The sequence below is a fragment of the Podarcis tiliguerta genome (assembly GCF_965153285.1).
Source record: "Podarcis tiliguerta genome assembly, chromosome: 10".
Lineage (NCBI taxonomy): Eukaryota > Metazoa > Chordata > Lepidosauria > Squamata > Lacertidae > Podarcis > Podarcis tiliguerta.
The window spans coordinates 45,543,438-45,556,901 of NC_139543.1; the positions used below are offsets into that span (position 1 = coordinate 45,543,438).

At 44.5% G+C, this 13,464-nt stretch overlaps 1 protein-coding gene across 8 annotated transcripts in view; it reads left to right on the forward strand.

The window, feature by feature from the left end:
• CSNK1E (casein kinase 1 epsilon) overlaps positions 1-13,464 on the forward strand; it is a 52,274-nt gene that overhangs the window by 34,128 nt on the left and 4,682 nt on the right. For all 8 annotated transcript variants that reach the window (XM_083400811.1, XM_083400816.1, XM_083400813.1 and 5 more), the window contains exons 6-8: positions 9,485-9,655; positions 11,273-11,421; positions 12,923-13,115. In XM_083400811.1, the coding sequence (XP_083256937.1) occupies positions 9,485-9,655; positions 11,273-11,421; positions 12,923-13,115 (513 nt within the window). The remainder of the gene's footprint in view (positions 1-9,484; positions 9,656-11,272; positions 11,422-12,922; positions 13,116-13,464) is intronic.

Genomic DNA, 13,464 nt, shown 5'->3' on the forward strand with positions numbered 1-13,464 from the left:
CTGTGTTACTATGGAGAACATGGTTAGGTGGAGAAAAGTCGTTGTGGCCTTCTATATGTTGCTGGGCTCCCATCAGACTCCATAGCCAGTGGGCAGGGATAATGAGAACCTTGAATCCACATGGTCTCCACCTTTGTGTTAAACGGTAATCCATTTCATAGTGGTTATAATTTTGCAAACTTGTGTAATAACTGCAGGGTTCCACTCAACACTAAGCTGAGCTTTCTCAGTCTGCAATTGTGTGCTTTTTCGAAGTTCTGACATTGCCCAGACCAGGGGTCATTTAACCGGCCCACAAGCTGCCCCCAAACCAAGCTGCCCGCTCGGCGAGACTGCGCTAAACCAGCACAGCGCAGGGACTCGCTTCCATGGTGCCGGAAATCACATCTGCACAGACACTGGAAATTGCAGGCCCACGGGGGGGGGGGGGAATCTCCGCTGGAGTGAACCGGCCCAGGTGAGGTAAACCTTGCCAACCCCTGCGCCAGACACATGAAGCCACCTTTTTTTGTACAGCAGGCCGAGGGCATTCTCTTACTTCGCTTCTTGCAGACTCCCTTGTGATGCTACTGGCAACCTAATAACTAATAACACTTAGCAATGGAAGCCCATGGCATTAGTATCCAGTATGAGGTCTGTGTTTGAAACTTCAAATGGTGTAAACCATTCAGCTTTTCAAGCAATTGATTACTCAAATTTTACACAGTGAAAAGAATTCTAATGCGCTTTTTTGATACGTCATGTGAGGCAGTCTTTTCTGAAATGCCAAATAACTATTTTGAATGCCTTCCTGTGTTTGGACAGAGCCAGGGAAAGAATGTCATTTTTCTCCCTCCCTCTCCCCCTCCCCAAAAAAGTGGCACAGGGGAAATGGACTAGCAGATCTCTGTACTTTATGTAGGCTGGTCCTTCAAGAGTTCTAGAGGTCTTACTAGCCACACCCAGTTATTCAGGGAAAATATTTAAACTAATGTTTTAGTTGATTGTGCTCATTAATCAAAGTTTGCAGCCCATCCAATGAACATAGTCACAGTGTCCAATGGTTAGGCAGAACATTTTGTTCTATACTGGTTACCCTGTCTCAAAAAAGGAATTAAGAGAGCTGGGGAAGGCTTAAGGAGAGCACAACTGAAATGACCAGGGACTTGGAGTATTGGAGAACTTTTTCACCTTTAGTTTAGGGGGAAAGGATGGCTAAGGGGACATAAGGGAGGAGATAAAATCATGAATCATTTCGAAATAATCTGATAATTTATATCTTTCAGAGTACTGATAATTTATTATTTCACGTCCTTCAGGTTGCTAAAAATCCACCTAAGGTTAATTATGTTCATGCAATGCATAATTAACTTTGGATTAATTGCTCAGATGGCTTTTTTTAGGGGGGGAGGATTAGACAAAGGTGTGGAGTCTTTGAATGGCAATCCGCTATGAAAGCTAAAAATGGAATGGTATTTCCTACCAACAAGGTATGACTGTTAACATCATGCTCTGCTTGGAAGCTTACAAGGGGCATCCTGCTGGACATTGGATCTGTAGCGTGGCTCAGAAAGGCAAGTTGTTGTGGGAAATTCCCATCCTCTGCTAGCCTTTAACTGTGCTGCTGAAGATGAAAGGAATGCATAGCAGAACTGAAGTAACAGTAGAACATGTTTTTTGGGCCCTTTGGCAGCTTAAGCTTCTGGACAATTGGCCAGTGACCTGGTCAGCGCATGATTAAATGTCAAATGTTAAACAGTCTTAAAATTTATCTGCCACGATGACTTCCTTTTGCTGCCTTGCCAAAAGAAAGAGAGAGATAGACTTGCTGTTGCCCTGCCCCCCCGGGAACTTGGAACGTGCAAATAATTTTTAGGCATGCAAATAATTTTTTATAGCTGTAGGAAAGCCGTTGACCTGCAGAATATCTTCCTCCCCATTGTGTTGAAAACAACAAAGCAGTAGTGTTGCTGCGTGGAAGATTGGAGGATCCCAGTACTGTGAATATGTTCTGCATCACATTGAGATCAATAAGAGGGAAATGTTTCACATTGTGGGGAAATGTGTTTTGAGATACATTTACCATATTTTTTGCCCTATAGGACGCACTTTTTACCCTCCAAAAATGAAGGGGAAATGTGTGTGCATCCTATGGGGCGAATGCAGGCTTTCGCTGAAGCCTGGAGAGCAAGAGGGGTCAGTGCGCACCGCCCCCTCTTGCTCTCCAGGCTTCAGGAAGCTCTGCACAGCCATCTGGATCCCGGTGTGAAGTCGCGCCGGGCTCCCGGCGACTGCGCAGAGCTGCCTGCAGTCCCAGGCTTCGCGCAGATCTGCGCAGCCATCCAGAGCCCAGCGCGGAGCCATCCAGAGCCCGATGGCTGTGTGGAGCTGCCTGCATTCCGAAGCCTTGAGACGCGCTAAAGAGCGCGCCCGGGCTTCGCGCACCTCTCCGCAAGCCTGGGGAGACCGGTGCGACTTCGCGCCGGGCTCCCTAGGCTTGCGGATAGCAGGCTGTGCTGGGGTCGGGGGAAGCTCGGGCCTCCTCCGCGCCAGCCCTGCGCCTGGGGGGGAAATAAAATTTTTTCTTTATTTCCCCCCCAAAAAACCTAGGTGCGTCCTATGGGGCGGTGCGCCCTATGGGGCAAAAAATACGGTACTTGCATTTCCTTTAGTGAGTCTGGTTTTGGTGATTGGAAGCGTGGGGAGTGGGCTTCACTCTTTCTTCCTTGAATAAGTGGTTGTTGTTGTTTATAGTGTTTGTTAACATATTTACCAGCTGAGCAAAACCGACCCAATTCTGGACAGAATGTGTCTAGTACCAGTGTCCACTAGTAATGGGGGACAATCCGTTCTTCAGCTTTAAATAATCCTAATAAGCTCCTAGGGAACAATGGGGTTCCCCGGAGTAGAGCTTTAAAATAATATTATCATCCCCATCACTGGTCCCTTAAGAGAAATATTAGTTTTGGCTTTTTGTATGAAATTCTAGCTCATGGAGACTCTTAAAACGTGGAATCTCATAACTATGTATTTGCTTTTGTCATCATGGCAAATTGTCTTTGTGCCATTTGGTTGGTTGCTGTGTTCTTTTGATAAAGATGCATCTGTAAGAATCGTGCAGTGATGAGCTTCATCAGCGGTAGCCAACATGGTGCCCTCATATGTTGCTGGACTTTAACTTGCATCATCACTGACCGTTGGCTGTACTGGCTGGGGCTGATGGGAGTTGTAGTCCAGCAACATCTGAAGGGCACCATGTTGGCTACCGCCGTGTACATGCTCTATAAAGGCTGATATTTCAGACAGCTTGGTCTTTTTTAGATAGCAGTACAGTATGAAACAAAAAGCAAATTATTATTTTTTAAATGGTATGGCGAGTCTTACACAACTATATTGTGAGGACTAGTGCTTATTACTGATTCAAACAGGAATCTGATAAAGAACTTTCCTAATAAATTAGTCATCCAATCAGTTGCATGAATGTGAGAGACTAGTTGGTAGATTAGTATTGTTTGGAATGCTGTATATGCTTGTAAAAAAGCATTGGGGGTATTGGTAGAATATGGTTGCTATTTGTATATATTTCTCTCTTATTTATTGTGTAGATGTTCTGTGCTTTGCACATTGGAATTTCCCCTTCTCATTGTAAACCATTTTGGGTACCTTCTGTAGAAAAGCAGAATACAAATAATAATATTGAGTTGTGGTCTGTGGTAGTTTATGAAAAGAGCTGACAGACCACGGTTTGTGATCAGTCAGCAAACTAGAATCTGAAACCGTGGTTTGAAATTGTGGCTCATGCTGTTTTTTGGCATGCTGTGTCCCCCTTGGCCAACCGTAGTTAAGGTCTCTGATCTGCCTCCAGAGGTCCTTATGCCTGCAAATGGGGATGCTGAATAGGCGGAAAATGAAATCAGATAAGCAGCCCAAACCATAGTTGTGAACCACCCTGAGATCTGCAGATGAAGGGCACCCCCACCCACAAAACTATGGTTAGCAAGATTTGCCTGTTTTAAGTTGTCTGGATTGATAAAATGTGTGTTGATATTTATCTGTGCCTGTTGTGCAGGCCATGTGTACATGCAGCAAGATTAAGAAGTTTACAATTGTCATGCAGGTTGTGTACAACTTCCTGCGTGGTGTTTTTCGTGTAAGAATTTTTTCATGGCTGAGGGGTTCCTTAGTCAAGGTTCTTTCAGCAGCGCTAACTGCTAGACTGTGTATGTAGTAGCCATGCATAAATCAGTCCCAGCTGCTGTTTGCATGAATGGATCTTTTGGACTTGGCAAATAAGCAGCTAAAGTGTGTGTTTGCATGTTGATTGGAGGGACCTTAAGACTCAGCAGTCTGACTTGCGTATTGTAATGAATGTTTTGACATTCCTCTTAGAAAGGCAAACAACCATACTGTATAAACCTGACTGATCTAGATATTTCAACCTTAAATAGTAACCTGCTGGAAATTCTGCTTTTTTGTTTTTCATTTAAATGAGTGGCTTGTCTAATTCTTGCAAGGCTAAGTAATCAGAAGCTCTAAATTAAAAAAAAAATATGCGGTGGGGGAAATCAAACTCAGGAAGCTGTAAATCCGTAAGCTACATTGAGAATGCAGATTTTGGAAATGTATCTCTTATTTTTTTATTATCTTTTATGTTTGGATATTGTGGTACTGAAAGGCAGGGTGTAAAACACCTTCACTATTGCCACTTTACTATGCAGGAATTGTGTTTTACTTTAAATGCACAATTACAGTCAGAGTTCTTCATTTAAAGAAAAACAAGTTTAGTGACCAGAATCTCATGTTAGATTATGACACAGTATTATGTGCAGTACTATGTACTGTGATCTATTTTGAGGCAGGCCTACCAACTTGGAAGCCCCTAGACCAAATGCAGCATGCCAGTCATAGATTGCTGGCGGTCTGGGGCTGAATAGTCGCGCCCCCAGGCTGACCCTCCGTGTTAACATAAACTCTGCACTACTGAAACCTCGTAAATAAAATGGGCTTCAGGCACTTGTTGTACGCAAGGCCTAGTGGATTGTCTGAAGTCTTGCGAGGAGTCTAGGCAGGAGCTATAATTGGAGCCGGCAAAGCTTTTAAATGGACGTTTGACAAGTTTGCCATTATTCAGAGTCTAGAATTTTGTGCTTTAAAAATACCACCTTCTGAATTGGCAAATGTGGCTGGTTGACTTCATTTTGGCTGCCCAGCTTTAGCAGCGATTTTAATGAATGAACCTAGTACATTCTTACTCTGTAGTATACTTGTGTTTGACTTTTTAGGAAGGAGGGGGGGGAATGCATTCTGTTGAACTTAATTTGGCTACAGCATTCTAAATTTGAATGTGCAGTGCAGTGATTACAGTGTCCAGAGGACATGCTGGGTGTGTATCTATTCAAACACTGAGTCGAGCGCTTCACCTGGACCTTGCAGGAAATAGTACCAGGAGGAACAATTCGGGAAAGGCAGCTCTCTAGTCAGCATGGAGTCAAGCATTCCAGTCAACTTTCACATGCTCAAAAAATGTCTTCCAGCATATCCTGCACCCTTTAGATCTCGAGATACATGAAACAGACACCCAGAAGTGCCCAAGGAGATGGCCTGTAACAGACTTTGTCTAAATAGCTGGAGGAGAAGGGCACAAATATCCGAGTGGTGATTCCTCCCCTCTCCTTGCTCCAGCTGGGCCCCAGAGCCTTCCTGCTGATTCTCCCTTCTAGTATCTATAGTTGATTTCATGCCAAAGTGTAAAGCATTATCCGCACACTCCAGGTCAGGGAATCAAAATTTACTGATTTCTCTGATTTTTAATGCCAGTCAGCAGCAGGCAGGATCAAGCCCCAAATTGGCGAGATGTTGCCTGATGCTGCCGCTGCTTCTCCAGTGGGGTGTGGGTGGCGCAGGTGGCTGTGGCAGGGCAGGGTGCCACTTCCTGTTAATGCCCCAAGTGGCAAAATGGTTAATCATGAGCCTGGGCCCCAAGCACTCCAAAGCTCCATTCTGATTTATGATTCAAAACAGCTTCTGGTGTTGCGGGAAGCAGTGAAAAAGTAGGTGCATGCCTGCTTCTCACGGTTTTTCCGCTGCCATGGTGAAACCACCTACAGTGTCTGAGGCCAAGTCAAAGTGAATAAACATAAAACTTTCAGAAGTTACATTAAAAACAAAAACAAAGCCCTGCTCCTCCCTGTTAATGTGTTAATTTAACATTGTTCTCACAGAGAGGATTCCACAGACAGTTGAACGCGTCTGTTCAGCTGAAGGAGCTGTATGACTTGAGTTGTGCCACAACAAATTTATTAGCATCCTTTAATGTGCCTCAGGACTTTGGTCCTCTGCTGTAGCAAAAACAAACCAAAGGAGGCAAGCTTGTGTTTAGAATACAGGATAACACAAAGTCTCCACCCAGGAGCCCAAAGGGTGCGCAGGTGCTGAAACTTCCCCTTGAGGCACCTCCCTGAAGTCTGCTGCTTTTCTCTGAGGAGAGCTCTGGTGCTAGTCGTGAGCTCAGCTGGAAGAAAAGCGCTGGAGTGAGTGGGGGAGAGGCTGTGGCAGGCACAGGCTCAGGGTGCCCCTGCCAAATGAAGAAGGACCTTTTTGGGGGGAATAGCATCCTGGCAAGGGGACAACATTCCCAGGCACTATCCTGCTGGTCTCCTTTTGCAAAAAGTAAAGGCCTTTGTGTTCACCCAAGCCCTTTAAAAAAGTCCTATGAAACCTGGACTATCTGTGTTTACCTCTTGGGGTGTGGTTTAAATGTTCGTTGCATTTTTCTTTATATTATGTGTACACACAGAGAGAGAGAGAGAGAGAGAGAGAGAGTAAACTGTCCAGGTAACATTACGTTATGTTAGAAGGTGTATAGAAGATATATATGCATATAGATAGGTAGAAACACACAAACATGCCTCTGCTTTCTATATGACTGGGGCAACCCCGCTTTTCAAGATTCACATTTCTGTTCCCTTTGCACCTAACAACTTTTTCACTTCTTTGTTTACAATTTTTTTATTCTGCCTCTCCACCAAATAGTGCTTAAGGCAGCTAACAGTGATAAACTTGTTTGTTAGCTTGTTCATTTCGTTTGTGAATTGCTTCTCATGAAGCATCCCAAAGCACTTCAGCAATAAAAACAAATATAAGAAGAAGTTTCAAGTCCAATAGGGAGACACATTGGATTTTTAAAAATACCCAGCAGTTGGGGAGAAAGGTCTTTGGTGGGTACTGAAAGGGTGATAGAGAAGACATGCCTGCCTTATATGAAACTCAAATGAGTTCCAAAAGATGTAAAATGCAAAATATGGGTACTTCTCTGGGGTTTGTGTGGTCTGTTTTTTTAAAAAGAAAAAGCTGCAAGCTGCTTTTCTCCTACTGTATTTTCCCCTGTATCTGTAAAACTTTAGTAGTTTAATTTGTGGTGGCTTATAGCATTTTGTATGGTAGCGTTTGTTTTAGAATATTGGGTTTTGATTACTTATTTGTAACCTGCCTTTCTTTTAGGAAGCTCAGGGGAGTGCACACAATTCCCCTCCCTGTGTATTTTGTCCTCACAGTAACCCTGTGAGGTAGGATTGGCTGATAGTGTCTGGTCCAAAATCACCCAGTGAGCTTTGTGACTATGGGTGGATTAGAACCAGAATGGCTGTACAGTGCTTCACTTTGAGACAATGAAATCCTTTCTCAGTGATTAAAAATTCACTTGGGTCGTTGCTGCTACTTAGCCGCAGCACGGGTGCTGAGGATAAAATTGGATCAAGATGCATTGTAACCTGCCTTGAACCCTTGTAAGCTAGCTGAGTTGTTATTAGGGGATGCTGGAGAAATTAGTACAATAAGAAAACAGCAAAAGGGAATACTGTATCATTTTTCATACTGACAGTGTGATGAATATTGCTCAGTCTGTATACTAAATAGATCTTTTGGACAGGAAGTGATTTTCTATATGGACAAATCTTTCAGAGACGGAGCTTCTTCTGTAGTAAACACCCCCCCCCCCATTCCTGATACGATCCAAACAAGGAAATGGCACAGATACAGGGAACAGAAATCCAGCCACAGTAGGAAGATATTTCGGCCAAATGCACGCTAGAGGCCAAGTAATAAAGGTCAGGGCCACAGTCCATCACAGTTAAGCATGCTTAAGCCCATTTGATATCAATGAGCTTAAGAGTGCTTACCTCTGTACTAGATTTTATTTTTCTTCTCCTCAGCTGCACACTGAAATATGAAAGGTTTCTGTTCTGTTCTTGTTTTTTACATTACTAGTGCTCTCTGAGAATTTTTCAGCTATTCTGGCAGACGGTAGGGTAAAAAGGCAGGGTCAACTGAAACTTTAGGTAGCAGGAAACATGAAAAAGCAGAAGGATAGACACCTGGTGCCACAAGGATCCACAAGAGGCAAAACATAAATTTTGGTCATGTGTGTTTCTCTCTCTCTTTATATATTTGTATTTATATAAAAAATAGGGCAGACAGACAGAAGTTACCCTTTTATCAACACACTGTGGTCTTGATGAAAATCACTTCCTTGAAGATGCTATTTGCATCAGGAGGGAGTTTGCATTTAGACGGCGGCTGCTGTTTCAAAAAGACAGGCCAAACCCACATGCGTTAACATAACACACAGTTTCCCCCGCCCTGAAACCAGTGCTAAATGTGGGAGTGCATCTGAGGAAGGACAAATCATATACAAAAGATAAGTTGAATTCTAAAAAGCATCTAGAATTGTATCATCAGTTAGTACAGAGCCTTGTAAATAAGCCCAGAAAAGTTACAAGCCTTCTCTACACACACACACACACACACACACACACACACCAAACACACAGACACATGGGCCTGTTAAGGCTAGCAGAGGAGAGATGACTCTGTCCCCCTCCTCCAGCAGGCTGTTGCCTTGCTTTGATGGGAGTTGAGATGGGTTTCTTCTTCTGGCCGCCTGTTTGTTTTCTGCTGGGCACCACCAACCTGATCCGTTGTCTGCATGCTATTCCTTGTCACCCATGGTTACTAGGCAAGTGCTTAAATACAAGCCTGATTATACATTTACTTTGGGTTATTAACTTTGGCTTCTGTTGGTCATGGGGAAAGGTAACCATCGAAGCCTTGATTATAAGAAATCTTTGCCTACAGCAGTTTCCTCAGAATCTCTTCTTTGCAGTCTTGAGTGCCTACTTTTTCAAAAGAGAAAAGAAAGATAGCTGGAACTCCAAAGATCTTGAATTGTGTACCAGTTTCAGTACCTCTTTTCCCTTCCATGGTTTTGTGCAACACATAGCCCTGCCTGGATCTCAGTCTTGCCACATACTTGCAGGACTCCGTCAGAGGGGATGAGCGTGGGCCTGCTTTTTAAAATATAAATATAAACAATTCTTCATTTCTTGGCAGGATAAGCCAAATTCTCTGTTCTGTAGCTTGTCTATATCATCACCTTGACTTTTCTGACGTAATGCAAGCTATTGCTGGAATAGCTCTGCTTCATGCATGTGTGTGCATCTGTTTCCAGAACAAAGTCGCCGTGATGACTTGGAGAGCTTGGGCTATGTGCTGATGTACTTCAACCTTGGCTCACTGCCTTGGCAAGGCCTGAAGGCTGCTACAAAGCGCCAGAAATATGAGCGCATCAGTGAGAAGAAGATGTCGACGCCCATCGAGGTGCTCTGCAAAGGCTACCCTTGTAAGTTCTTCCTTTGCATGCGCAAGTTGCACATGCCCCTTGCACCTCCTACACTCAGAGATTCGTGTCTCCATAAACATACTCAAATTTGTCTAGTTGTCATCTTTGCATGTGCTCTGTGACCTTGCTACCTATTTAGGATCGAGATGAACGTTGTTCCTCTGATTGCAAAATATTTGGTGAACAATCTAACAAGTTCTGCCCCCAGTAGTCTAATAACTGTAGCTACAGGGGCTGCCTCGAGGTAAGGGACAAGCCTGGGAAAGGGTCATAGTTGAGTGGTACAGTATCAGTTTTGCATACAGAAGGTCCCAGGTTCAATCCCCAGTTAAGATTAGAAGAGAGCTGTCTGAAACTTTGAAGAGCTGCTGCCAGTCAGTGTAGACTCTACTGAGCTAGATGGCTCAGCAGTCTGACTTGGTATGAGGTGGCGGCTTATGTTCCTAAAGCCTTGCTTGTACCTGAAGCAGTCTGCTGGGTATATGTTGGGCAAGCTCATTTCAGAGTCTCCAAATATAGGCATCTGGGGCTTACGCAGAGCAGGATTAAGTCCATATGCTATCCCCTTTATAGAGGGAATTGGAAGCCTTAAATGTGTGTATTCAAGTATGTTAAGTCGCAGAATGTGATGGACAAATGTCACTGCCTATGAACAGATGCACAGCAGTCTGTCTTTCCTGCTTAAAGCATGGCCTCTCCCTGTACAGCACCAATACCAGAGGTGCATGCCCTCCCAATATACAAGTCCTGAGTCTCGATCGGCGGACCTGCATTTGTGAGAGGAAGGACTGAAAATCTGGAAGGAAAGTGGGAGGGGTGGCATGCAAGCCTGCCCGTAGGTTATTTCTCTCTGGTTTTCGGAAAAGGGGGGTGAATTTGGGGGCATGTATTTGGCAGGTTTCTTTTGGAGTAAACTGGAGTAAAAGGGATAGGAATAGTCATGTACCTGTTACTTCTGCAAATGGACGAAATAAAAAGGGTTTTTGCACCAGGTGGGCTATAGGCTTGATGACAGAAGAAGCACCACAGCTGAAAAGGTCTTTTCTTGGGTCCATAATATGACCCCAAGAGGATAGACAAAGAAAATCTTAAGTGCTAGCTAGGCTTGTTTTCCTTTCCCTACATTGCTGCCTAAAGTTGGTGTGAGAAATAGCCAGAATATGAAATGAACACAACCATATAACACGTTCATGCTGCTCTGGCTCTTTGAAGTTGGAGAATTTCTCATTGTTTATTTAAATACTTAAAAAAATTAAAACGTACATAAAATAGAAAGACAAACAGGAAAACTAAAACATAATAACAAACTGTAATCGAATAATATTAACAGCAGATAATGTATCTAAAGATTTAAAATACATTAAAAGATATTAAGGCTGGTGAAATTTCTGGGGGAAACAAATAAGGCTTCACCTGGTGCTAAAAGTTGACAACTTGGTGCCGGGTGAGTGTCTCAAGGGAAGGCATTCCACAACTGCAGTGGCACCTCTGAAAAGGCCCCTCTAGTAATCTATAACATGAAGACTTTATGAAGGCAAAGAAGAGAACAGCAGAGCCTCATTGGGGGGACTGCTGTGCTTGATGGCAGCTAATAATCTCTCCCTGCTTTTCTCCCAGCTGAGTTCTCAACATACCTCAACTTCTGCCGTTCGCTGCGGTTCGATGACAAACCAGATTACTCTTACTTGAGGCAGCTGTTCCGCAATCTCTTCCACCGCCAGGGTTTCTCCTATGACTACGTGTTCGACTGGAACATGCTCAAGTTTGTGAGTAATTCCAGTTCTGAGCCTTTTTGTTGTGACCTGGAGTCTGTGTGTGCTTGTGAGCTGCAAGTGGAGGCAAGTGGGGTGAATGGTAGGGATGGCCATGCTTGAGGGTCTCTTTTTTATTGAGGGATTCTTGTGTTCACACATTATACTAGTAATTCTTCTTAGTAGCAGAGTTCTGTGTCCTGACCTCAACTGCTGTTGTTTGTTTTTCAAATAAAAAGCAAGTTAAAAAAAACCCTGCATGGCTGTAGAAATAAGCTTGGAAGCAAGTGCATAAAGATCACACCCACACGATTCATTTAAATAATATTTAAAGTGCGTAGCTTCTTCCAGCAAATCCTGGGAACTGTAGCTTGCCCCTCACAAAGCTACAATTCCCAGTACCTTTAATAAACTACATTTCCCAGGATTCTTTGGGGGAAGCCCACATATGATCTGGATGTGACCACAGTCTCAGAAGACACACGATGGGGCTTCTTGTTCTGCGCTGTTCCTTGTTGGACCATAGCCAAATCTTGTTGTGATGGGGCCTAAAGATATGCTGAGGTGGCACTGTAAATTGATGGGAAAACTTAAATATTTAGTTGCTGTGTTCTTAATTTTGGCTAACCATGAGAGGGAGCATGGGCTGGTGGGTGGTGTACCCTCTCGCTCCCCTTCCCTGAACATTCAGCCTTCTTTTTTCTTAAGTGAAATGAGTCTCTGTCCTCAAACCTAAGTTGATTAGATATTAGATAACAGTATAAGAACAAACCAAGCCCCTGATCTAGCAGGTTGGAGGGGGCAGTTGTATACCTGCGCCTGGCCTTGCCTGGCCCCCTCCTGCAAAGGAAGCTTCACCCATCAGCAGGAAAGCCCTTCTGCTGAGGAGCAACCTCATGCATCTGCCCAAACAGCCTGGGAGCTGGCACAGCGAACGGACATTTACCACCACCTTCTGTCCTCCCCGGCATGATCAGCAGGACTGTGGATGCAGCGCTGGCTGCGTCACTCCACTAAGCCGCACCACTGCCCCCCATGAGTTATGGTTGCAGCATAAATTCCAAGCATTTGTCTCTCATCTAAGCTCCTCTGCACTCTATGTCCAGAACACTGGAAGACAGGACAAGTTACCATTTACTGAGCAGCAGCAGTAGTAGAACATTGCCTAAACCTTTACTTCTTTTCAGCGTGAAAAGGGTAGAGACTCATTCCACTTTTTAAAAAAAGAAAGAAAAGGAAAACTGAACATTCAAGGAAGGAGCCTAAGGGGGTTCACTGTCCACCCGCCCACACTCCCTGTCATGGTTAGAAGAAATAAAGAAAGCAAAATAAAACAGCATATGGAAGCTGTCCTGTATGATTCAGCATGACGGTTTTCCTTCCCTCCCTCCCCTGAACTCTTATCTCCTTGCATGTGCAGCTAATTCTGCATATGAATAAAGTGATTTGTAAACCCCCCCCCCTTTCTAACCTGCTTCTAAAATCTGGATGTGTTCTGCGGTGTTTGATATTCCAGGGAGCAGCCCGGAATCCTGAGGACATGGATCGGGAGAGGCGAGAACACGAGCGAGAGGAGCGGATGGGGCAGCTCCGGGGTTCAGCTACGCGGGCACTGCCCCCTGGACCTCCTGCCGGAGCCACAGCTAACCGCCTCCGCAATGTCGCTGAGCCCATGGCCTCCACACCCACCTCCCGCATCCAGCAATCTGGTGAGTAGAGGGAAGGTCACATGCAAACCTGTTCTCTGCATAGCAATGAATTGCACAGCCATGGGCTCGTTCCTAAGTTAAGCAAAGCCTCCGTATGTGTAACTACAGCTGCCCACCTTCTTCACTGCTGCTTGCTCTTGCCTTTCCCTTTCCCTTTCCTTTCCCATCCCTCCCCCCTCTAGCGGCGGCAGCAGTGGTGGTTGTGGGACTCTTGCCCTGTCTCTGCCCTGCCCTTTATCCTGTTCAAAATTTAGAGTTTGAGCTCCAAGCGGAACAGACTCTTCCTCACCCCTCTTTTTCTTACATTGCTCTGCAAAAAGCATCAATTTTACAAGTTAGTAATTTGCCC